We start from the raw sequence: 26,340 nt of genomic DNA, 5'->3' as shown, positions 1-26,340 counted from the left end.
TGTCGGAAAGGTTTTCTTAAAAACAACAACACAAGGTTAGTGGAGCAAACATGTCCGGTTTTAACAGTTAAACAGCTGGCAGCTGCCAGAAGGGAAAGGGGGGAGGGTTTTAAAGAACCAGGAGGCTGAATATTAATGGCGGGGAAGCGAATCTAAGAGAACTGGAAGCAAGCTGAGTAATGTCTGCAGAATGCAAAAAGTGGGAAGTACAGATTGGAAAGCTCCCTCTGCTGCTGTAAGGGTACTCACTGGAAAAGAGCATCGAGAAGGAATGGGACCAAGCAAAATCCCCACCGTTTTCCCCTTCTTGGTTCACCGCCAGCATCTGCTCTATCCAGCTCCTAATTTTAGGCTTTTTCTGCACGAATGGCTTACAGAGCTTCACGTCGTCAAAAGCTGTTTTATTTTTCATTTCTGCACACACACACACACACCCCGGTTCTGGAAACGTTTTCCCATCATTTTTTCCTCTGCTGTTTTCCAGAGTGCTTTTGCTGCGATTTTTTTTTTCTGTTACCGAGCCAGCTGTGCTTGAGCATGCGAACTTCTTCAAACGGTTATTTCTCTCCCCACTAAACACCCTTCCCTTGTTCACGCCCACTGTTTTGCTCGTCTCCCCTCCCTCCACCTATTCCCCCCACTTAAAATAATTTTTTTGAAGCCGAGATGAGCGATATAATGCCGGCTTGCATGGATGCATGAATGCTAAAATAACCCTCTGCAACCCACGAGGCCTTCCCGGTAGATTACGCCCAACCGAGACCCTCAGCCCTCAACCCTCCCTGCCCCTATTCCCTTTCCATTTCTCTGCTTGCTGAATAACTGTCACTCAAGTGCCACACTCTTTGCAATAAACAAAAGTTGGAATACATTTCTCTGCTTGCTCTAAGCATCTTGGAAACTGCAAAGGGCCGGTTTCAAAAGCGTCTCCCCAGCCTAGGAATGTGAGATTCATGGTTAGCAAAGCAATTCGCAAATAGGATGGAGTGAAATGAATTAATGGAGCTGTACTGTCAAGTGTGATAATTTGATAGTCTGATGGTGCTTGACTGCAAAGCAAAGTGGATAGATGCACTGGGCCTCCAGCTGTTTTGGGAGGGTTGCAGATGTGCCTAATGGTGGATTGCGCTTTGGTGTGGGGCACCCATTTTTAGTACAAAGTATTCCAAATATAAAATGTTGGATGAGACACATGTGCACAAGAGAAGGGATCTTCTCAGAATGTTCCCAAAATCGCCCCAGATAGCTTCGCTATTCTCTATGGGGCGAAAAGCCCCATTGAAAATTTTAAAAGCCACAAAAAGGCCATCCCCGCATGCCGCCAGTTCAGGAATGGGCTGTCAGTCTCCACTAGCAAACATCTTCTTAAAGGAATTCCATTTGCTTTCTAAGTGAAAGACGGATCAATACAAATAGGATTGCAATCCCCCCCCCCCCCCATTGGCCTAGGCTGCTCTCATGACTTTAGCAGCAACTAGATTAGCAGACATCAGTAGTGGCACCTATTCCAAAGTCGGCAAACCTAGTTGCAACGGTCGCTATTCATTTATTGACACTTGAAAAGTGAGTAGTTAATTTCTTGGGAAAGTCATGCTGAAACGTACGAATCCTGCATGCTGTACACTAGGAGTCAGCAGCTAGACATTGTTTGCCGAAATCTGGTCCTCAAAAAGATGGCAGCTACCCCAACCTCATTCAAAGATTTTATGGGTGTGGGGCAGAGGAGGAGAAGGCTTTGCAGCAGTTTATAATGAGGGGTCAAGGCAGGGATGGATGAGGCCACTGAGCTGGTCCAATGGTAAGCTGAGTGTGGTGGGGAGGGGGCTCTGCAGCACTGGCCCTGCATCTGAGTGGAGCTGGCCAGCTGTGACAACCATGAAGGGCATCAGCTCTTCTGTTACCTTCTCTTGAGCTGCTGTGGGCCTGGTCCAAGCCAAGTAGCCTTGCAGTGTTGCCAGCGCTGGCACCTGGCTGCTGTTTGTCTTTCAGTAACTTTTTCCAATAAGTGAAAGAGCCAATCCACCTCCATTTGAAAAGTGTCCCAAGATCATCCAGCAAGTTTGCATGGCAGAATGAGGATTCGAATCAGGATTTCCCAGATCCTAGTCCAGCTGTGACCTTAACCACTACACCTATTCCTTAAAAGTTTTTAATAAGAGGAGGTTTTATCTGGAAATATAACTTTTAGTGATCAGTTTCTTCTGTTAACATTTTAACCTTGTGTTCATATGCTTTCAGAAGCTGCTAAAGACATTTATACTTTGGGTAATGGAATTACACCAGTGTAAGCAGAACTTCAGCAGTTTGTTAGGCATATGTGTCTCCTTTGCAAGCAGATGTTTTGCAGGCAACTAGCTGACACTTGATATACATAATCTTCAAAATTCACAGTGGACTTATTATTGTTCAGCTTTTGCTGCTCGTTCCAGACTCCAACACTCCACCCTTTTTATGTAACATGTTTGGTTTGGGCAGGCTTCTAGCTTGACTGTCAACCTACTCAGATTTCATTTGTCATGTAAACATGTGTGCTAGAATTTTCCTCTTCAAGACTGCCTGCATTTGACCTCCTGTTTAGATTCTATATGTTCCTCTTTCCCAAGTGCTAGATTTGATTATGCTGTATGAATATAGAGACAGTTCTGGAGCAGTGAAATTTAATAATATCAGTTTACAGATATAGCAGCAGAACAGCTGAGAGGCAAATATGCAAGTGAACAGGCATTGCTTTGTCTCAAACTGAGTCAACAGCTGCAGGGCTGAATCCTCCTAAGGGCCACTGTTGTCAGCAATAGATCTTTTAGCAACTCGTCCCAGCCAGCAAAAAAACATCCAATTACTGGTTGCTTTTTTGGTCACAAATTTAAATTCCCTTTGAGTCCCCATGTTGCAAGTAGGTTTAACTTCAAGAATCTGCAGGGCCAGCTCTACATTTTTTGAAGTGGGGGCAAAAGTACAAAATGACACCCTCGGTATGTTATATACATACCTTTTCTTTATATATGTTGATTATATACAAAATTATGCAAAATTATGCAAAATTCAAGCAATGGAGACAAGACGTTGTTCAATGGAAATCCGGTATAATTCCATTTCAAGTAGTGTGGCTTCCTTGTATACATGGACGGCAAAGTAAGACGTCTTACTTTGCCGTCCATGTATACAAGGAAGGCAAACTCCTTTATATATTGTATGAACTTAGCACGGAAGGACTAAGAGCTTGAAAAAGTTTCATATGAAATGGAATTATACCGGATTTCCATTGCACCACGTCTTGTCTTCGTTGCTTGAATTTTGCAATCTACATGCATGGACTTGAAATTATGATATGCATTGAGCACTTTTGCCTATATTTATCTTTGTGTAAAGCTTGTATGCTGTTATATTGAATTCACTTTGAACCTTTTGTAAATTTCCTGTTTGCTCAACCAAGGTTGTGCCTGTTAGTAATTACCTTCAATATACATTTTAAGAGCAATTTTGTATTGTGGTTACCTTATTTTAGGTTTACTTTTGCTGGTGCTTGCACCTTGAATTCTAAATTACCTGGAGGTTGGCAACCCTAGCACATACGCTGCAGAACAAGCCAATTCTTTCATGCAACTGAGCCTTCCTCACCTTCTAGCAGCAACCTAATGGGGGGGGGGCTGCAGAATGAGCCATCTCTGCTGGGCAATGGAGCCACCTCCACCACCTAGCAGCAGCCTAAGCGGGAACAGGGTGTGCATGCTGCAGAACGAGCCATCTCTTTAATGCAGTTGAGCCCCCCCCCCCACCTCCTGCCTTGTTGCTTTAAATGCACAACAGCAGAGAATTTCCTGGTCAAGTGGCAGCCCTACATAGGGTTGCCAGCTCTGGGTTGGGAAATGCCTGGAGATTTTAGGGGTGAAGCCTATGGAGGGCACGGTTTGTGGAGGGACCTCAGTGTGGTACAGTGCCATACAGTCTGCCTTCCAAAGCAGCTGTTTTCTCCAAGGGAACTTATCTCTGTAAGCTGGAGACCAGTTGTAATTCTGGGAGATTTATAGCCACCATCTGGAGACTGGCAACCCTATCCCAGTGTGGGAAGAACCCACCATACTAAAATTCTTCCTTCTATTCTTCTGTAGAGTTCCTGAGAACCCTGCAGGAATCAGTAATCTTATCAGCAGGTCCAGTGTAGTAACTGTAGTTTCCCCTCTCCCCTGATTATTACATAACTTGTTGCATAAGCTAACCTTCAATTTCACTGGCATTGAAAAATACAGTAAGCATGACTAAGCAGATTGTTAACTCTTTTATTACGTAGAGCCAGAGCAGAAATGAATGGTCCTCTGCAGATTCTTCATTGATTTGGCTGGGCAGTTACACAGGCAAAGGTCTTCTGTTGTGGCCACTTGGAATTGCTCCCTGTAGTGGCTGCCTTCAAATGATAAGCCATTTATCTGAGTGAACTTGACACAAAGAGAAAGTCTTTGGCCACGATGCCATCATAAACCCACCAAAATGTGGATCTGTGATGGTGTCACAGGAAAAAGGTTTTCAGTGACTGTAAATTAAGTGGACTGTTGCAGCCAAAACAAGAGGCATTTGGCACTTTAAAGACAATCATATCCATTTACATATGGCTGGGTCCCATCAATCTGAAATGCCATCCTCTCGATTAGTGGACTTCAGCCTACCCGGAGGTGAGACCAACTGAGCTGCAAAAAAAGTGATAGGAAGTCACAGGGCATCAGAGGTACGGGCCAGGAAGAGAGGAAACCAAAGATCAAAGTTAGGACTGTGATTGACAGACAAAGAGATCCAGAGTTAGGAAGCATAACCCGATTACCAGGAAGTGTACTGTGGTAAATAACAAACTGAGGGTCAGAGCCATGGAGGAATAATCTCCACTTCTGTGTGGTCTCCCCCTCTAATCTGCTGCTCTTCTTAGGCTTCATCCACACATCATTGGATATTATGCTGTCCTAGCTCTATATAGCAATCATATGCAACTGGATTATCCTGGGTAGAAGAGCCAACCCAGTTGCAAATGATTGCCACAGCACAATAGTACAATGTCCAAGATGGCGTTGGATCCTGCAATCTATCACTGAAAGACACTGATGGTCATGGATCTTCCCCACTTTGCTGTTCCCTAGCAGCCATTTCTGACCCTGGGAAAGTTGATTCCAGGGGCCAAGGGACCTACCTGGAGTAACAGCTCTTGGTTGACAGAAGTTGGTTTCACCCCTGTCCTCCCCAATGCAACCTTTGAACTACGGTTGCCAGCTCCATGTTGGGAAATACCTTGATATTTTGGGGCGGAGCCTGGGGAGGGCAAGGATTTGGGGAGGGACTTTATGGCATTGAGTCCACCCTCCAAAGTGGCCATTTTCTTCAGGTGAACTAATCTCTATCAGCTGGAGATCAGTTGTAATAGCAGGAGATCTCCAGCTGGTACCTGGAGGTTGGCAACCCTACTTTGAACCCTTGTGGCTATTACTCCATGTACATCCTATGACCCTGTGAATCAACTTTTCAAGGGGAGTATAACCCCATATGAGACATGAAAGATATCAAGTCCCTGGCCTGTCAAAACCCAGAGGACCTCTGTCTTGTCAGGATTAAGTTTCAGCTTGTTCACCCTCATCCAGCCATTACTGTATATCTCTCTTCCACCTCAATGAAGCTAAGAAAAATGGGAAAACAACACAATACACAGTTTGATGAATCCATCATCCCTCCCTTTCTTCCATTCACCTCCTGCTACAATACTGCAGAGGCTTCTAGCTGCCCATGCTTTGTGAGGTAAGAATTCCTTAACAACTGTGGGTATTTCTTCAGCTGTCTGCTAAATGTTAGCAAATAGCTTCCAACAACTTTGTTGAAACACCCCTCCCTGCTCAAGTGAGATAGTGTGTGTGTTATATATAAACACATTCAGCAGTTTTCAGTCTAGAACAGACACATAGAAAAGCAGACAGACTGCTGTGTGTAGGCTGTAGCTCCTTGTGAGTAGCAAGTCTGTGGGAATAAGAGTGTCTCCTTGTATATCTGTAAATAAGCAAATAATACAGAGGTTCCAGTGCTTTCTCCTCCAAAATTAGCCAACCCAAGTAAGTGAATACATGAACACCTGAAGCTCCCTTATACTGAATCAGACCCTTGGTCCATCAAAGTCAGTATTGTCTACTCAGACCAGCAGCGGCTCTCAGGATCTCAGGTAGGGGTCTTTCACATCACCTACTTGCTTAGTCCCTTTAACTGGAGTTGCCGGGGATTGAACCTGGGACCTTCTGCATGCCAAGCAGATGCTCTACCACTGAGCCACAGCCCCTCCCCAGATACCTCCCATTCAGGCCACTGGGGAAAGTATAACACTATTATTCTATGATGAACCATTTTTTCTTGTGTGGTACTTGACAGAATAGACGATTACTTGGAAGATGGCTGGGAAACCCAGACTGCATTATGTCAACGGAAGAGGGAGAATGGAATCCATCCGCTGGCTACTTGCAGCTGCTGGAGTTGAGGTTAGAATGTCTGCAAACAGAAAGAAAGGCAATGCTGGGTGAATGAAGTGATGATCGAAAGGAGCGGGTCTCTGTTGCAAATGATGTTGCTCAATAAGAACTGGTTCAGTGTCCCAATAAGTGTATTCCTTCGTTGGCATCTCCATTACACACTTTTCTGATGGAGAGCATAGTAATTCAGTTGCTGTGCTTTTCCAGGAGGTCTTTGCTTGCCTTGTTCCATTTGTCTCCTTTAAGAGGACAGGTTGCTCACAACACTTGATGAACCATTTGTCCACCAAGGTCAGTATTGTCTGACTGACAGCAACTGTCCAGGGTCTCAGGTGGAGCTCTTTCACATCACCTACTCCCTGATCCTTTTAACAGAAGATGCCAGGGATTGAACCTGGGATCTTCTGCATGCAAATAAGATGCTCTACCACTACTGAGAACAAAAGAGCTTAACTTTGGCTGGATTGTGTCTCATGTATTCTTCCAATCCAGGCACTTACTAGGCCCAGAACTCCTTAGCATCAATCATATTGCCAGACCATACACCTTCAGTTAGGGTTGCCAGCTCCTGCTTGGGAAATTCCTGGAGATTTGGGGGGGGGGCAGTGCCTGGGGAGAGCACAGTTTGGGGAGAGGAGAGAGCACAGTATGGATGTGCTGCCATGGAGACCACCCTCCAAAGCTGCCATTTCCTCCAGGGGAACTGATCTCTGTAGTCTAGTTATAATTCCTGGAGAGCTCCAGGCCCCACCTTGAGGTTGGCAGCAACCCTATCTTCAAGCCATTAACTGTTTGTAAAAAATGAAATGAATCTGCTTTAATCACTCATGCAGAGCAGGACCCAAGGCAGCTTTCAGTAAGTCCCAGCCACTCAATTAACACAGTATGATTTTTAAAAACCTTTAAAATATTATAAATCTTAGTCAGGACAAGTCTGAGTGAGAGCCAGCATGGTGTAGTGATTAAGAGCAATGGTTAAGAGCGGCTGACTCTAATCTGGAGAACGGGTTTGATTCCCCCACACCTCCACATGAAACCTGCTGGGTGACCTTGGGCTAGTCACAGCTCTCTTAGAGCTCTCTCAGCCCCACTTACCTCATAAGGTATCTATTGTGGGGAGGGGAAGGGAAGGAGATTGTAAGCTGCTTTGATTCTCCTTAAGTGGGAGAGAATGCTGGCATATAAAACCAACTCTTCTTCTTTTCAGAAAGAATGAGGAGAACTGAGCAGCAGCCCTGGCTGGAATGCTCTGTTCCCCAGAAACTGCAGTTTAGGATCTTAAGATAATGCTCCATGCTGGATCTTAAACAGACTTGTTTAGATCTAAATTCTGGGATCTCAAGTAGCATTAGAAAGTTTTCATTCTCTGGAACCAAACACTTTAATTAGACACTATTAAATAAAAGGATCGTTGTATATTTCTGATGGTATCTTCTCATTTAGGAAAAATAAGCAAATAATGGAGAATGCATGAATGCATTTGGGAAAAATATGAGCACAGTAATTTTTCAGTGTAATAAAAAAACGCTATCAGTTACTAAGGGAGATCATTACCCACAACCACAGAGGAAAGGGTGGAGGAGACATGGGCATGCTGGAGATGTTTAGGAGTCATCAGCCTAGTCTAAGTTCAGAAGTTTGACTGAGCAGTTTGACATTGCAGGTCATTCCTAGCTCTATGATCCCCTGAACAGTGTAGCTGATCTGCCCAGTGAAAGTGAAAATAATAAAAAGGAACCTCTAAACCAGTGGTTCTCAACCTTTTTCTGACCGTGGCCCCCTTCTGACCTTGTTTCCTTCCTGTGGCCCCCTTGTCCTAGGTAGAAAGGTAGGTATTTAAATGTTTTGTTTGTAGCTAGCCAAGGAACAAAGAAGCATAAACAGCCACACAAAATGCACACATGCGGTTCTTATTGGGAAACTGAAATGTACAAAAAATACCCCACAAAAAGGGAATACAACACGCGAATGAACAACAATGTTCACATACAAGGGAGAACAAAACCTCTACCACCATTGCACAAGATTACAGTGATTCAAAAATACACAGTTGCAAACGATGCATAGAAATGCAATAATGAAAGTCATATGTTAGGTTTTCATGTGTTTGTTTTCTTCACTTCTCACTTCCCTCTGTGGCCCTTGGTCTCGTGCTGTGGGCCCCCATTTACACAATTTTCACCTGTGCCCCCCTTGGAATATCCTGCCCCCCCCCCCGGGAGGGCACATGGCCCCAGGTTGAGAACCAGTGCTCTAAACCACTATTCAGTATTGTATACTATCAGAGCACGTGATTTTTATAGAGACAAAGTGTTCACTTTCTTCCCAGTATCCTTTGAATAATGAATAAATACAAGGCATATCAAAGATACAATGTTTCATTGTCCCCATTCTGTAACATGCAGTTTTTGAAAAAAAAAAATCCATGAAATATCATCTGCTTTTAAGCTAAAATAAAAGGGCTCCATAATGAATTGCTGTTTTCATGATCCCTCATAATTTGTGTAACAAATAAAACATTTTGTGTTTCAGTTTGAAGAAGAATTTGTAGAAACAACAGAAGATTTGGAAAAATTGCGCAGTGGTAAGTATACAGAATAGGGTCTGGTTTATCTATCAAAATCAGGATGTCAGTAACAGATTCTTTAAATAAAGGTTGTTTTCTCTAAGAGGTGTTGTCTGTTAGAGATTTGATTGTTTTGTATTTGGTAGGCATCTTGGATCAATTTCAAACATTCAGTCACCCCAGCCTCACCCATTTTAGGCACAAGCCCTGTTCACATGTAACAGTGGACACTCGTAATCCTGCATGTATGTGTGTACACCTGTTTGTAAGAAAGAGCTGACACACATTTACTTTACAGATGAAACTGGGGACCAGTACCCAGATAAATGGGGGTTTGAGTCACATGTTCAGTTGTACATGCATTGAGTGTAACATGAGAATGGCTCACATCATTTACACAGAACAATCAAGTGTACACTGTACACAGTTTGTATGGGCATTCTCTGTAACTTCTGAACTGGGCTAGTTTGTGAAGACCTAGGGTTGCCAACTTTGGATTGGGAAATTCCTGGAGATTTGGGGGTGGAGCCTGCAGAGGAAGGGGTTTAGGGATGGGGGGACCTCATCAGGTTATATTACCATAGAGTCTGTCCTTCAAAGTAGCCATTTTTCCCCAGGGGAACTGATCTCTGTTATCTGGAGATCAGTTGCAATTTGAAGGGATCTCCCGGCCCCACCTGAGGGGTTGGCAACCCTAAGACTGAACGAGTCTCTTCTTTTGTCTTCCTTTCACAAGATGGAGTCCTGCTTTTTCAGCAAGTGCCCATGGTGGAAATTGATGGGATGAAGATAGTGCAGACACGAGCCATTCTCAACTACATAGCAGAAAAACACAACCTTTATGGGAAGGATCTGAAGGAGAGGACACTGTACGATGTCACGGCCTTGTATACTAGTATTTGGACTTTATTTTAGACAGGTGATCTGTAGTAAAAACACTGGCTTGAGCCCACCAGCTCTGTAGGTGTAATGATTTTCAGCTGTGGTGTGCAACTTTCTCACTTACCCCTTTCCACGGCACCTCAAAACGATTGGGGTGGGGGTCATTTTGGGTTGCCATGGGAGGGGGGAGGTAAGAAAGTCACACTCAGCAGGCAGAAATTCATGGTCCTGTGGGAAAAGTCCAATGGATTCACGCCTCTGCTATTAAATTAAGTAAAAAATGTGGAACAGATGCTCTTTGAAAAGTTCAAATATCTTTTTGTATCAGTGTTGCTCGGGGCATAGTTTCACAGGGAGCGAAAGCCCTCTTATAATAGGCTGCAACCCTTCTGCAGAAAGATTGTGTCCAGATTTTGCAGCATCACCCTCGTTCTCAGAAAGGCGACTGCTCTAAAGCCAGGCTACTAGCAAAGCATCTTTCCTAGGATCTCTGAGTTCTGGCTCCCTTTAGCAGCACTGAGGCTTTATTTTTCTGCAGTCAACTGGTAGCGGGACTGTCCTTGTGGTCTCGCATAGGCCTTAAAATAGTGATACATTGCGCATCACCAGCTACACCTATCTTCTCATCAAAATAAAATGGGACAGTATGGGTTATATTTCAGGTCGCATTGGGTGGATGGAGACTGTGGAAACAGGCATTGTGCAATGCTGTGACATTACTTCCAGTCACATACCCAGAAGTGACATCACAGTGTCAGGCAATGATCCATTAATCTCCCACATCTCTATGGTTTTTCACTAAGAGTTGGGAAATTCCCATAGCATTGCATGATGCTGTTTTCCCCTCCATTTCTGCTCCTGCTGCTCCATCAACTATGGCAGGCAACCCAGCAGCATTATTTGTATCCAGCCAGCTTTTTCACTGAGTCTTGCTCAATTCCATTCCCTACTTCAGTCCCCATCCCTTGTGGTTTTTGCATATGTAGGATCCATGAACCACAGCATGGTATTTTTTGGTGATCATAGGGGACTTTTCTTTCCAGTTTAACAAGCAGAAAAGCTGGTTGGATCCCACCCTATATTAGTGGCATTCGAACCATTTGATGCACAAACCATAAGCCATCTTAATCACATTATACTTAACTATGATGACTATTTATTTCAGGATCAACATGTATGTGGAAGGAACAACTGATCTGATGCATATGATTATAATGCTAATATTCCAGACCCCTGAAGGAAAAGCAAAGGAAATTGGCCATATCATTGATAAGGCCACAACCAGATACTTCCCAGTTTTTGAAAAGGTAAATGACAATAAGGCAGAAATAAACAATGGGGCATCCATATAGAACTCCTGTTGTCTCAAGGTGGGCAGCTGCCATTAAGCCTTGGAAAAGTGGGTGGCAGACTTTGACAAGTGGCAGACTCCATTGTCCAGCGGCACCAAAAATAATTTGGAAGCACTTAAATCTACCAGTGTTTCTGAGCATAGTCAACCCACAGGTTACATCTAAAAAGTAGTAGGACCTCTCTGCGCCATGCATGGGTAGGGTGGCCAGGTCCCTCTTCACCACCAGTGAGAGGTTTTGGGGGCGGAGCCTGAGGGGGGCGGGGTTTGGGGAAGAGAGGGACATCAATGCCATAGAGTCCAATTGCCAGAGCGGCCATTTTCTCCAGGGGAACTGATCTCTATCGGCTGGGGATCAGTTGTAAAGGCAGGAGCTCTCCATCTAGTACCTGGAGGTTGGCAACCCTATACATGGGTATACTTTCGGGTGTACAAAATTAATATTTTGTACACCTGAAAGTATACCCATGTATAGACGTTATGCCATCTTCAGGGACATACCTGGGGTGCCACTGGCATTTTAGAGCAGAATGTGAGCCATTTAAAATGCCACGAGACTCTGATCCTGACTGGGCCCGCAGTGTGGCAGGACTAGATGCTCTTGTGTAACGATACCCTTCTATACCCCCTGTAATATGGACAACCTTGAACTCTCGTGTCTGTACATGGGGCTGTTGCTGAATGGCAGGGGAGGCATGGAGAGAGACAGCACCACACTCCAAGACACAGGAGCGCCCCAGACACCCCACCGGACATCGCTGTACCCTCTGTGCTTGGCGTAACACTTGTTCTTCCCCCCCCCCCCCGCCCAGCACTTGTCAAGCGCCAAAACAGCTGCGGTGTGTGTGGGGCGGCAGTTTCAGCACTTGAAAAGACATGAGGGGGGAAATGAATGCCTAGTCCCACCATGCTGCAATTCCAATCAGGGCTGGGCCCTCAAGACATTTTAAAATTGCCCATGTTCAGCTCTAAAATGGTGGCAGTATCCCTGGGGACACCATAACATCTGGTTTTGCCTAAAGTGGATAACAGTGAGCCAGACTTTGTCTCTCAGTGCTAACATCCCATAGCTTTGGTTTTCCAAGAAACACAAATACCCACAACTGAGTCTTATATTATTTCTGGTAAACATGATAGTCCACTTACCATGAAAACTGCTTTGATTCTTCACAGGTTTTAAAAGACCATGGACAAGATTTCCTTGTTGGTAACCAGTTTAGCTGGGCAGATGTACATCTGCTTGAAGCCATTCTGATGACAGAGGAGCTGAGGTCTGATGTTCTTGCCAAATTTCCCCTGCTACAGGTGAGAGTGATGTGACATCCTACCTGGTTTTGAATACCTTTATGTGCAATCAGGGTTGTGTATGATCTACATTTACAGAAGGCAACTACTATAATCAGAATGCAATGTGAGCCACCAAAAGATAGTGAGTTGTTTTTTAATTATTATAGTACATGCAATCTGAAACTGGGCACTTCATAGTATCTCCAATTTCAGCATACTGGAAATCTTTAATAGAAAATAAAACTATATGGCAAAGGGGTATAAATTCAGTACAATCCATAAACCCTTGCAGAGCTCAAGTCCCAGAAGGCAGTCTGCAGTTGATCTTGCTGTTAGAAACTCATTGCCTGATGTCCTGCTTATTACTATTAGTTCATTTTTAATCTGGTATTAACATTCTGGACAGGGTACAGGGTTGCTGGATGGGCACCATTAGGCACATACACCAAAACCAAATTGCCTCCCTTCTAGGATACTATAAGCTGTTTAAACCTCTCCCTAGCTTGCTAACGAACTGAACTGCACGGTAGTCTTTCTTACTTTAATGAGACTTAAAAGTGCTGACTGGAAGTATCTTCTACTTCTAGCTGTAAAAGAACCATGTCCAACAGCCCCTCCCTCCAATTACTACTGGTTTAATGGTCAATGGTCGTTTATGCAGGGGTACTTTCACTCACATTCGCCCACAGTCTGACTCAATTGTTCCTTGGAGTTATGCATGAGTTTTCCATCCTTCAGAGGTGACCTCGTGCCCAGCCCTTGCAAATCCCGGGTCTTCCCGTTGCCGTTATAACCCGATTATTCGATCTCTCCTGAGACCAGCCCGGATGAAATCCCCATGCATAAGCCAAAGCACGGGACACGGAAGCTTGAGGTGGGGGGGGGGGTGATGTTTTTCTTCCAGTAAGCACCACAGCCAATTACAAAACAGTGTTTCAAGAGGTGGGGACTCAAATGCTTCCTGCTTTCTCTGAGTTCTTTCTGAGCAGACTCACACAAGAAAGGATTTTAAAAAGACACTTGTCATTCTTTTGAAGCACTGTAAAATCACAACTTTGGCCTTTAATGCCTCAGACTCAGGTCATTTCTGCATGGGCGTTTTACCTGAGGTTCGTTGCTCACTGGACTCACACTTTCCTATTGGGAATTTATGCACCAGCAGCCTCCCAGGCTCAAATCAAGTCCCGCCCCTCTAAATGCCGCTCTGTAATTGGCTCATATCGCAGTGCCCATTGTGAAAGATAATCACCCCCCAAAAAAACCCAACTGCTGCATAAAAAAGCATTTTAAGAACGAAAAGCAAAAAATGGAGCAATCTGAAAGGGTGGGGGGAGAGAGAAATCCAAGCCTCGTTTTTAAAAAGCCTTTTTTTTTTTTTTGCTCAGAAAGAGCTTTGAGGTAGCAGGAAGCACTTGAATCCCCTCTCTTTACATGCTGCTCTCTTTACATGCTGCTTCATGATTGGCTATTCCTTATTTCCCATCTGTACTGAGATTTGAGCCGGGCTGAGCTCACATCAGAGGGAAAAGTAGGATTAGCAGAGGAATGGGAAGAGCAGGACCTTGCTAGGGCTGGCAGCGATCGCATTTCTCATGGAAGGAAAACAAGTGCAATTTTCCAAGGAATATCCGAGTCAGACAGGGACCGAACGTGAGTCCAGGTACCAATGCATAATAGGCCTCAGATGACTAGGAAGTTGCTATCACCTTTTCAGAACATGCCTGGAAGCTGGGATACAAATTACTCTTCTTCATGCAAGCCAATCTATGCTAGCATATTTTTCTTTGGCGCTTTCTTTGTTTTTCCCTTTAGGCCTTCAAAACAAGAATAAGCAATATCCCCACCATTAAGAAATTCTTGCAGCCTGGCAGCCAGAGAAAACCCCCTGAAGATGATGAGTTTGGTGCAAAGGTCAAGAAAATCTTCAACCTCTGACAACACCTGCAATGAAGTTGACAGAAAATTACTAGCGTATATATATATGATTTGTACTTTTTCTATATATACACCATTAACTGTATGGCCTTTCTTTGCAAAACATTAGTATGTAATGGTGACTTCTTTTGTAGTCTCTGAAACTTTTGTTAGTATTTGAACACCAGCAGTATAAATAGGTAATGCACATGAAAACTGTTGTGAAGTCAATATAGGATAAAGTTTTTAGAGATCAATATAATACAGGGTATGGAGCCACTCTTCAGCTGAAGAGCCTCATGACTATAGTAGAAACTATCTTGAAAATTTTTACCCTCAATATGAATTGTATTAGTAGTCTTACAAATGTACTGTGACTTATCCCTCGCATACGACTTCCTTATCTCTATACATTATTCACAGTGGGTAGCCGTGTTAGTCTGTTTGCAGTAGTCAAAAAGGGCAAGAGTCCAGTAGCACCTTAAAGACGAAAGCTCATACCCTACCAGAAAATATTTTTGTTAGTCTTTAAGGTGCTACTGGACTCTTGCCCTTTTTGTCTATACATTATGTTGCTGTGTAAGAAATTCCATTGTCAAAGATAGGTGCCTTTCAACAATTAAATACGGTACCTCTCTTTCTTTGTTTTTGCATTTATACTGTTTGGTGATCAGTACCTCTGTGGGAAACATTGTTTTATTAGCAAGTGCCACTGATTTCTCAATAAACCATGCCTAAAATGAAATTTAAGTCTTAACAGGTTTGAAAGGTTTCTGGTTCCAGAGCATTCGTGCAAGATGCTAGAAGCAGTGCTCCATATCTGGGGCTTCCTTTTTTAATCTCACATTATCTTAGTTTTTATTTTAACCTCGTTTAGCCCTTTGCTTTCTGTTCTACTTTTATCAGTTTTTTTTATTTCTTCTTTGTTTTGTCTTTGCATCTCTGTTTTGTAGACTCAGTGTTAAAGTCTCCCTTCCCTCCCCCCGCCATGAGGGATGGGTGCAGTAGGAACAGTTCAAGGGGTTTCTCACACTGGCTGCCTTTTTTTCTTGTTGTTCAATCCTCTAAAAATTCCTCCTCTGAGGAATTATTACAAGCTAATTCTTCAGCAGGTTTTGTTCCTCTGTGTTCCTAATAATTCTATCTTTGATCACAATTTCTACTAATTTGCCTGGGACAGACATTAGGTTGATTGGCCTTTAATTTCCTGATTCCCCTCTGGACCTCTTTTGAAAAACTGGTGGAACAGTTGCTACTCTACACTCTCTTGGTACAGTGGCTGAATTTAGTGATTAGGTTACATATATGGGTTAGTAGATCAACTATCTCATACAGACCCCCAGATACCTAACCAATTTTCCTCATAAAGATCTTCCCTTTTTATGTTGAATAACATTACCTTTTTTGACACATTTAACTTTTAGCCTGATATTTCCAAGTATTCGTCAATCTTTTTTTTTTGAGAAACATGCTAGATTTGTCAACATCTGTGACAGCAACTACAAAATCATCTGCATTGAAACCCCATCCAAAATTTTAATCCCGTGGATCTCCAAATATTCTCTAATATGGATTGGTAATGGTTCAACAGTCATGCTAGGAAAAGTTGAGGGCAGCAGGAAATGAGGAAGACCCAACAAGAGATGGATTGACTCAATAAAGGAAGCCACAGCCCTCAATTTGCAAGATCTGAGCAAGGCTGTCAAAGATAGGACATTTTGGAGGACTTTCATTCATAGGGTCGCTATGAGTCGGAAGCAACTTGACGGCACTTAACACACACAATGGTTCAACAGCTGATCTGGCAAAAGCTGTAAATAAATTGTTCATTCATTCAGCGGTTCAAAAGCTATTGCGAAGAACAAAGCTGATAAGGGGCATACCCGCTTGAGTCCCCAAGATATTTTAAGAGGAGCAGAGAAACAACTTGTGATTGCCAGTCTAGCGAGAGTATCAGAATAGATATTAGCCCAATTCATAAATCAGGCTCCAAACCCAATGGTTTTAAGTGCCGCCAATGAAAATTCAGATTTCACACAAAGGTAAAGGTGAAGGTCCCCTGTGCAAGCATCGGGTCATTCCTGATCCATGGGGTGACGTCACATCCCGACGTTTCCAAGGCAGACTTTGTTTGGGGGGTGGTTTGCCAGTGCCTTCCTCAGTCATCTTCCCTTTACCCCCAGCAAACTGGGTACTAATTTCACCGACCTCGGAAGGATGGAAGGATGGGGCAACCTTGAGCCGGCTACCTGGAACCAACTTCCGTTGGGATCGAACTCAGGTCGTGAGCAGAGCTTTTGACTGCAGTACTGCAGTTTAACACTCTGCGCCACGGGGCCCCTAACACCTTCTGTACATCAAGGGAAATAAAGGCAACTTGAGTTTTTCATTATTAATGTACTGACTTAAATTACATACTTTTCTTATATTCAATGTTAATGACCATTTAGGTATAAAACCCATCTAATCCTTATCTATATACTTAGCAATAACTTTAGCTAGACAATCTGCTAGCAAATTTGTTAGTTATCTTATAACTGTTGTTTAACAGAGTTATGGGTCTATAGGAGCTTGATCTCATTACTATCCTTTCCAGGCTTAAGAATTAGTATAATTTTGCTCCCAACCCAAGACTGTAGAAGTCATTTACTTGTATAGATTGCTTACAGTACCTTGTGTAGTGGTTGTTGCATCTAAGTGAATGGAAAAAGCACCTGACGTAGAAAGCAGTCTTGTTGACTTAATGTAGGAGTTTCCATATAAAAGCATTCAGAAATGCTTTAAATCAATAGCCATAAATCTAGTATGGTTAGGTGAACTTAAGCCCTTTGTTTTCAAACCAGTTTCACTCCACATATTTCAGTTTATCGAGTTTGTGGAACAAGTTGTGAGTTTTTGTAGAATGATGGTCCTTGCATTTGTAGGGAATTTCAGAAACTGTAAAACTGCTATATACATTAAAAATACATACAAATCTTGGATTTTTATCTGTGATATAGATGATAGATTTTAAGGTTTCTTGAAAGGCAAGCTAGTCACCTTGGTAAACATCTATGCTCCAAATGTGTCATAAAAACTTTTATGAGCATCTAGAAGCCCTGTGGCACAGAGTGGTAAGCTGCAGTACTGCAATCAAAAACTCTGCTCATGACCTGAGTTCAATCCCAAGGGAAGTCAGTTTCAGGTAGCCGGGTTGACTCAGCCTTCCATCCTTCTGAGGTCAGTAAAATGAATACCCTGCTTGCTGGGGGTAAAGTGTAGATAACCGGGGAAGGCAATGGCAAACCACCCCGTAAACAGTCTGCCTAGTAAACGTCGGGATGTCATGTCATCCCATGGGTCAGTAATGCACAGGGGACTACCTTTGCCTTTAGAAAGGATTAGATGAGTTTTCTGTAGGTGATATCATAATTGGTGGAGACTTTAATGTAGAGTTTGATAATAAAGATGTCAGAAAAAGTTAACTTTGAAAAGATTGTTTAAAAAATCATTACTAACACATCAGTTGGTGGATGTATGGTGACACTTTAACCCCAGAGGTAAATGTTTTACTTTTTCCTCAAGTGCTCATAACTCTTGCTCAAGACTCAATGTGTTTCTTGCGTCAAAACCATTGTTTACTACTGTGGATGAGGCTAGTATAGGTTAAATTCACCTTTCAAACCATGCCTCTCTATGTATATGACAGCTGTAATTGCTACTCAGACAGTAAACAGTTGGTGCTTTGATAAGGATTTACTTGAATGAATGAATGAATGAATGAAAAACCTTTAATGGCATAAGTAATATTACAATTGTTACAGAAGGTACATAAAATATGCAGTCATTAAGATACAAACATAGGCCAGTAAATTCCAAAAGTAGAAATTACACACTTTGGGCTTTTTGAACTTTCATCACATCCACTAGAAAATTGGCAACATCTGCAGTAACCTCCGGATCGGAATTATTTAATAAAAATTGACATTTTGCTTGGGTAGATAGGTGATATTTGGAAAGAAGCCAATTTTTTAACCATTTCCCACGGGATGTTTCATATAGAGGGCAGACCAACAGAATATGATCAATTGAGTCCAGGGAATAGGTATCACAGGGACAAGTCCTTTCCTGGATTGGTATTTGTTGATACCTTCCATATAGCATCCTTGAAGGAAAATATTTTCTGGTAGGGTATGAGCTTTCATGAGCTGTGGCTCACGAAAGCTCATACCCTACCAGAAAATATTTTTGTTAGTCTTTAAGGTGCTACTGGACTCTTGCCCTTTTTGACTACTGCAAACAGACTAACACGGCTACCCTCTGTGAATTACCTTGAAGGAAAGGCATTAACCCTAGCGGGAGAGAAGGCTCTGCAGAGGGGTGGGATGTCCAGAGTGTGAAAATAATGGGGAATATTGTTGGTTAAATTCTTGAGACTCAACATTGCTGGGGAGCAGACCAAGGGTTGAGTGGGGAGTAACATCTGAAGCTCCATATCCAAGAAACACTGTTTAACAATTTGAAAAATATGGGCCTCAGTAGTTAAAGCCAGGTCTTCCACAGAGACTCCAGATGATCTTATTTTAATCAGAATTAGACAATCCCAGGAGGTATTATGAAGTTCTTTTAGCAGCAGAGACATCAGAGAACCACGCTGTTCTAAAAAACAGTTTAAGCCAATAACGAATGGTTAGCAGCCATGCCTTGGTTTCACGCAAGCTTTGACCAAGTTCAGAGGTAATAGCATAATAAGAGACACAGCGAGGGAGACCAAGAATTTTTCTAAAAAAGTTAGCTTGAATTGATTCTAAGTCTCGATTGAACGCTTTGGCCCAGATAGGTACACCATACAGAATCTGGGGTAAGATTTTGGAGTTGAATACCTTAACTGCGGCGGGAACATACTGGTTACCCTTATAACGAAAGAAGGACATCAGTTGGTTTGAAGAGATTCTCCCTAGTTTGATAATCCTGGATCTATGAACTGCCCATTTAAGGTAATAATTAAAAGTAATGCCGAGATATTTAAAACTCTTCACCTGTTGGATTTTGGCCTGACCAATACGCCAGCTGGTGGGCGACCATTTTTTTAAAAAAACCACGACATTAGTCTTAAGAGTAATTAATTTTAAGAAGATTTAGATGACAGTATTCCTCAAACGCACTTAAGTAACGTTTGAGCCCGATTTTAGAGTAGGATAAAATAGCGGTGTCATCGGCATATAAAAGAATAGGAACGGCTTTGCCTCCCAATTTAGCAGGGTGTCCATTAATAGGCTCTAAAGAACAAGCCAGGTCTGACAGAAAAAGATTAAAAAGAAGGGGAGCAAGTATACAACCTTGCTTCACACCCTTATTAAATGGGATATTATCAGTAAGGCCACTGTTTTGAAGAATATTTTACTTGGCATGTTGTGGATGAGTGGAGTTTTTTAAAAAGGAATAAAAGGCGAGGGTCAATTCCCATACTAGACAGCTTAGATCAGAGTTTATCTCTGATAATGGAGTCGAAGGCAGATTTTAGGTCAATAAAAGCGACAAAGGGTTTCTTGCAACCCATTTTCATATACTTTTCTGCAATTGTGGCAAGAACCAGGCAGTGGTCCAAGGTTGATTTGTTTATGGAGAAGCCGATTTGCTCTGGGCCTATTATTGCGTTTTCCTTTACCCAGCTAAGGAGACGCTGTTCTAGATGTTTCGCGTACAGTTTGCCCAAGACTGGAAGAAGACTGATGGGACGGAGGTTATCAGGAAGAGTTGGATCACCCTTTTTAAAAATAGGAATTATTATTGAATTTAGCCAGGAGTTTGGCAAGATGCCATACAGGTCAATAGATGTGAATAGTTTGGCAAGGAGCGGAGCCCACCAATCAATAGATGCCTTAAACAATTCAGCCGGGAGACCATCAGGACCTGGGGCTTTGCCTGACTTCAGATTACCTATTAATTCAAGAATTTCCTCAACATCTACAGCTGGCCATCTAGGGTAAGTTAAGGGCATAGATTCATCAGAATTAAACACATGGTTAGTGTGAGAATTGAAAAATTTGGAAAAATGTTCTACCCGAACTTGGGGAAGGATACTGACATCGGGAAGAGAGTTGTAGGAAGCTGGGGTTGCAACAGCCTTCCAAAAGGTTTTACTGTTTCTAGACTTAAGAGACGAAAGCAAATGTGACCATCTATGTTGAAAGAAGAATTTCTTCTTTTTAGTAACTAGGTTTAAGTACAACTTTTTGTATGTAAAGCAATCATCGTAGCTGACACAGGGATCTTTCATACTAGCTTTCATAAACAGGGTTCTTAGGGATCTTTTATGTGCTAGGCATTCCTTGTCGAACCATGATGCAGACTTGATAGAATTAGTCTGAAGTGGTTCGGCCACTGAAAAGCAGTGCTTTTCAATCTGGGAGAAAGCTGATAATATCTCCGTATGCAAGTCAGAGTTCAAGATTGATGATTTCTGGGCCAGCAATTCTTTAGAATGGAGAATAAGGATTTACTTATGAACCTTACCAGGAGGGTAAGCTCAACTCCAAATATGTTTAAGAACAAATTTTAAATCTGCATTAATTTTTAAAATGCTCTTTTTCCTTGGTTGCCTCTTAAAGGAGCCAAAGATGGCTGTGAATGAATGCTTCAAGATGATTTCCCCTTTGAACAAGATCCCAAAAAGGACTATACCCAATGGTGAGAGTGTGCTGTGCAAACAAGAGATTTGACAATAGTTGTTGCTACAGAAAAGACAAGTTGCTGTTAAGTTTAGAAGCTGCTTGCCCATTTGGCATTGAGAATTCTTCTGGTGGAAACAGGTGAGACCTGTTAGAGCGCATCCTTATTTTGGCTCCTGCTCAAAAGCTGCAGCACTAGGGATCTGGGTGGACACTAATACAGAAGGGCACAGAGACAGCTTCTCTGTGACATCAGCTTATCCAATGCATCCAACAGCTTATCCAACTCATTACAAGCCCATGTTTTGTAGGGACGAGTGTGCTGGACTACAATTTGGGAGACCTACGTTCAAATCTCCACCTGGCCATGGAGCTCGCTGGGTACCTGGGGCTAGTCACTCCCTCTCAGCCTACCCAACCTTTCAAGGTTGTTGTGATGATAAAGTGGAAAAGAGAGCATACAAATGCTGCCCTGGGCTCAGAGGAAGAAAAGGGCAAAAATGGGACAGACCTATACAAGAAGTTTCTAAATGTTAACAACTACACATTACATGCTTTCAAAGTATTAAACTTTATTTTAGCTTCAGTAGTTTCTATCTTTGCAATTTCAAGACAGGAGTAGAAATTGACAGCGTTTTAGAAACGCAAAATAAATCCCTGTTGTTCATTGCAATACAATATTACATCATTCATATCAAATTATTCATTACATAAACCAAGTTTGTACCATTCCATAGCATGACTGGCAAATTTCAATGCAGGTGTATGTATTTATGTCCTATGACATAACTGACCTGAGTTTCAAAAGCCATTTATTTATTTGGGAGAAAGGAATCATTGAAATTTTCTTTACTCCCCCTCCTTCCCCAAAGTTAATGTTTAAATGGACAAGCTAGTCACTTGTCCTTAACAAGCACAGTGATATTACCAAACTATCATTAAGGAAATATAGCCTGAAGAATGAAGCCCAATATCTATGAGTAACAACCTCTTTTGTTCATTCAGTAACAAAAGAAAGCGCTGCATATTTCTGCGGAGACATTCAAAGTACAAAGTTTGTTCACGTGGAATGATAACGAATACTGATTCTTGCTTCTTTCGTCTCATACCAGCAAAAACACCAGTCTCAAAATCATCAGAAGGCTACGTGCAGGGGGGAAAAACACAAGAGAGTAAAATTAACAGACGTGCAGCTTGCTAAGGCTCGTAAGATTATACAGGCCCACAGCCACGGCTGAGTGCACTTTGATAGGGTCGGTGTTGCAGTTACTAGCCTATGATCTGGAAGACTCAGGTTCAAATCCCCACTTTGCAATGAAGAAGGAGGAGAAGAGATTGCTGACTTTCTCTATCACTTAAGGAAGAATCAAACCGCCTTATAATCACCTTCCCTTCCCCTCCCCACAACACACACCCTGTGAGGTAGGTGGGGCTGAGAGAGCTCCGAGAGAGCTGTGACTAGCCCAAGGTCACCCAGCTGGCTTCGTGTGTAGGAGTGGGGAAACAAATCCAGTTCACCAGATTAGCCTCCACCGCTCACGTGGAGGAATGGGGAATCAAACCCGGTTCTCCAGATCAGAGTCCACTGCTCCAAACCACCGCTCTTAACCACTACACCACGCTGGCTCTCTTACTGGGTGACCTTGAGCCAGTCAGACTCTATCTCAACCTGATCTACCTTGCAAACGTTGCTGGAAGAATTATTTATGCTGCCTTGAGCTCCCTGGAGGAAGGGTGGCATAAATATGTACTATATAGACAGAATACAATACATGAAAACAAAACAAAGCAGAAAAAACATGCACCAAGATAAACTCAAGTTTCTACCAAGTAAAGCTGATGTTGTGGGATGAGGGCATACAGGCAAGATATACTGTGACAGTTATGGAGATGGAGGGGTTGAGAGGTGTCCCTGTGACAGGCAGAGTATGGGGGAAAATGCACTCGTCCAGATAGAATCATTTACAACCCAAAGGGGAAAAATGCTCTTTGATGTGTTAACACCTCTTGATTGGAGGGTCTATGTTCTGGCAGACTTGAGCCCCAGGACCTGGCACTCAGACTGGCTAAGGCACCAATCTGAGTGTGCTTGGGGAGGGGTCTCAAAAAGGGGAGATGTTCCTCTGGGGTCTTTGAGGGAGTTTTGGTATTGCATTTCCAGTGGTTGAGAGAAGCATGCTCACCCATGTGCGTGTTTGCAATGAGAGATGATAGAGGGAAATGATGCTAGAAGAGGCTTGCAGGTGCGTGGGGGGGGGGGCACACCATGCAACCAGCAAATACCAGATGCTCCATGGATTGTAAGTACCTTTTCTTTAGTTTGATTACTTGTGCCTACTGCCTGTCTTGTAGCTACCCCCCACCTTACCACTTGGCATACTAAAGAAATACACCCCTGTGGCATAGAACTCAGGCAACACCACAAGAGTAGAGCGAGAGGCTGACTTTTACCCGGTTTGGTGGCATGCTATCAGAAAGGAGAGGCAAGACCCAACTTTCTGCCCCAGCTTCCCGGCTGGGCTGTGTGCTGGCAAGGGGTCTGCAGGGAAAGTACCCTCGCATTTATGGCACCGCAGATGAGTTCTGTAGTTTGCATAAATTATACAAATGTGTATACTGGGTTATTTTGCATGATTTGCTTATTCAAGTTATTGGTATGGATCTCCCCAGCCGGGACCAAGCATAGGAAGGGTAAAAAAAACAGATCCAGAGAAGACAGGACTAGACTGCAAGCCTATTACCGTGGTATGGTTTATGACATTTCAGAAACAAAGTTTTCTTCACGATTCATGAGATTTTATTAATAGGAAGGTCCTGTGCCCCAGCATGAGCAGAAGGCGCTTCCATTCATGTCAATTTTTGTTGATCTCCTCCACTGCATCAAATGCCATTACAAAAGGCCATCCATCCATCCTTCAGGGACAGCAGTTTTACAGGTCTACACCAGGGAAGCCTCAGTCTGCAAGTGATACACTTTTTCAATCGTATGGAGCAGCAATCAGTTATGCTGTCCTTCCCTACTGCAAAGCCTGACCAAGATTATCTCTACCTTTCTACTTCTTGAGTTTCATCAGCACTGCCTGTGCATTAATCTTAAGGACAAGAAAAATTATGAAGATATTCTGGATTCTCACTTGCATATTGAATACAAAATTCTGCACTTTGCAATGACTCATAGCTAATCTAACAATCAGGACCTCTGACACATTTTTTTGAAGTAATTGACAGGATAACATTATGAATGCCAACTGTGCCTAAGACCCACTCTCCTCTCTCTGGTAAATATGATAGGACTGTAGCATAAAATAGGATTATTATTTTTTTACCTTAGACCTGCTAGGATTCCAGCTGGCATTAATCTCTTGGACCTCTTAAACCTTACTCCCATTACAGTGGTCAGAATAAATGCTGTGACTGGAAAAAAACATACAGCATATTTGTTTTTTTAAAACAGCCTTAAAAACAATGTACCACTTCTGTCTTTCCGTAATGTACAGAACACTGTTTGGAATCAGACACGTGGGAAAATATATAGGAAGTCTTCTAATCCGTTAAAACAAATACTACAGTTAACTAAGTTACCCAGGTTTGGAAGGGGGTTGCTGTCAACCCCGTGAGGTTTTCAATGCAAGAGGTGTAGACATCTTTTTAACAGAAATTCTGCCATATTGAAGAGTTACTATTAGAGTTAAACATGACCTCAGTCACAGACATTTTGTGGTTGGCTCTGCCTCCTACAGCAGTAATGTTGTGGTTGGCTCTGTCTCCTGTGGCAACCATTTTGTCGTTGTGCCCACCACCCTGTAAGAATTCAAAAGGTGACCATAGACTTGAAAAGGGTGCCTACCAGTTCTGAGTTAATAACTTCTGCTGTTGTAGAAAACGTTGCATACTAAACTCTGCAGGTTTTAGCACAACACATAGCTAAAGCTCCATAAGACTGACAAAAAAATAGGCAATGTGACAATTTGTTCACAGTAATAAACAAAATGCACATGAAGTGCTCATCAAGCTTGTGCATTTTCTTTCAGTAAGGAAAGATACTTACATAATGATACTTTTACATCTTTGGGATTATGCGTTACACAGTATGCTCCATAGATAGCCAATACTCCAAAGACAAGGCCAGCAACCAAAGAGATTTTGCTGCCTGCAATAACAGTCACATACACACACACATATCAGAATTCAACAAAAGATAAAAAAGAAACACGCAGAAACCACTTTTGAAACAAAAAAGATTGTCTTTTAAAAAGTCACTTCTAGAACTTGAATTCATCTATTTACAATGTATTATCACACAACTGTGACTTCAAAACTACTTTTAAACAAAAAGTTCACAATTGCGTTGAACCGGATAATTTTGCAGGCATATATTCATGTTTTCCCCCCATGACATATGCCAGTGCAAGTGAGGAGAGATGTACCTACTGACAATGTACTAGATAATCTCATTTTTCTGCAATTTACAGGATTTACCTTTGCGAATATATCCTACGGCACCTCCAAGACCCACAACTGCACCATAAGCGACACCAATCCAGTCCACACTCATGATGAAATATCTGAAGGAGAAAGCAAGGAACAAATATGAACGTAGCAGAACTCAGTGAAAAATCAAAGAATGCTACCAAATTGGCTCTGTGAGCGCCAAATAATGAAACTGATATTTCTAAAGAACAAACCAGAGCAAATAGAAATGGCAGCAGGCTTTGTGGGACGATGCTGGTGTTAAAGCAACCACAGTGCAGTTACCTTAAACTATGTTGTTGAAGAAAGCTTCAGGTAGACAGCCGTGTTGGTCTGCAATAGAAGAGCTGGAGTCCAGTAGCACCTTGAAGATCAATAAGATTTCCAAGCTTTTGAGAGTTAACGTTCCCTTCATCAGATACAGATATATCAGATGTAGTTGAAGGATCAATATAATCCTTCCCCCCCTTCTCCTCTAATGTAATGTATCCAACAATAAAAGCACCTTGCTCCATATGTAGGGTTGCCAGCCTCCAGTTGCTGGTTGAAGATCTCCTGCTATTACAACTATCTCCAGGTGACAGAGATCAGTTCACCTGGAGAAAATGGCCACTTTGGAAGGTGGACTCTATGGTATTATACCCCACTGAAGTCCTTCCCTTCATCAAACCCCACCCTCCTCAGGTTCCACCTCCCACATCTCCAGGTATTTCCCAACCCAGAGCTGGCAAC

General features: G+C 42.6%; 2 protein-coding genes across 2 annotated transcripts; one reads left to right on the top strand and one right to left on the bottom strand.

Annotated features, from left to right (window-relative positions):
• The first annotated feature begins 6,384 nt into the window (after positions 1 to 6,384).
• LOC130484001 (glutathione S-transferase-like) lies at positions 6,385 to 14,509 on the top strand. The gene is made up of 6 exons (XM_056856915.1): positions 6,385 to 6,497; positions 9,021 to 9,072; positions 9,791 to 9,923; positions 11,102 to 11,243; positions 12,461 to 12,592; positions 14,387 to 14,509. The coding sequence occupies exons 1-6, from the start codon at positions 6,411 to 6,413 to the stop codon at positions 14,507 to 14,509; spliced, it is 669 nt and encodes a 222-aa protein (XP_056712893.1). The 5' UTR covers positions 6,385 to 6,410.
• Positions 14,510 to 21,981: 7,472 nt separating this feature from the next.
• TMEM14A (transmembrane protein 14A) lies at positions 21,982 to 25,705 on the bottom strand. The gene is made up of 4 exons (XM_056856735.1): positions 25,618 to 25,705; positions 25,187 to 25,288; positions 24,465 to 24,552; positions 21,982 to 22,281 (listed from the first exon to the last, which is right to left on the bottom strand). Exons 1-4 carry the CDS (start codon positions 25,691 to 25,693, stop codon positions 22,242 to 22,244), a joined length of 306 nt encoding a protein of 101 aa, XP_056712713.1. The 5' UTR covers positions 25,694 to 25,705; the 3' UTR covers positions 21,982 to 22,241.
• Between the last annotated feature and the right edge of the window lie 635 nt (positions 25,706 to 26,340).

Source organism: Euleptes europaea, chromosome 10, assembly GCF_029931775.1.
Source record: "Euleptes europaea isolate rEulEur1 chromosome 10, rEulEur1.hap1, whole genome shotgun sequence".
NCBI classification, from domain to species: domain Eukaryota; kingdom Metazoa; phylum Chordata; class Lepidosauria; order Squamata; family Sphaerodactylidae; genus Euleptes; species Euleptes europaea.
Note: the sequence above shows the minus strand (reverse complement) of the source record. Positions and strands in the feature narration are given on the sequence as shown.

Bases quoted from the DNA above. Each gene is read 5' to 3' on its own strand.
- LOC130484001 (XM_056856915.1), top strand. From the start codon at position 6,411: ATGGCTGGGAAACCCAGACTGCATTATGTCAACGGAAGAGGGAGAATG. The intron at 11,244-12,460 runs GTAAATGACAAT...GATTCTTCACAG, and splicing joins ACTTCCCAGTTTTTGAAAAG to GTTTTAAAAGACCATGGACA. The intron at 12,593-14,386 runs GTGAGAGTGATG...TTTTCCCTTTAG, and splicing joins CCAAATTTCCCCTGCTACAG to GCCTTCAAAACAAGAATAAG.
- TMEM14A (XM_056856735.1), bottom strand. From the start codon at position 25,693: ATGAGTGTGGACTGGATTGGTGTCGCTTATGGTGCAGTTGTGGGTCTT. The intron at 25,289-25,617 runs GTAAATCCTGTA...CTGTTATTGCAG, and splicing joins CGTAGGATATATTCGCAAAG to GCAGCAAAATCTCTTTGGTT. The intron at 24,553-25,186 runs GTAAGTATCTTT...GTTTTTTTCCAG, and splicing joins AGATGTAAAAGTATCATTAT to TCACAGCATTTATTCTGACC.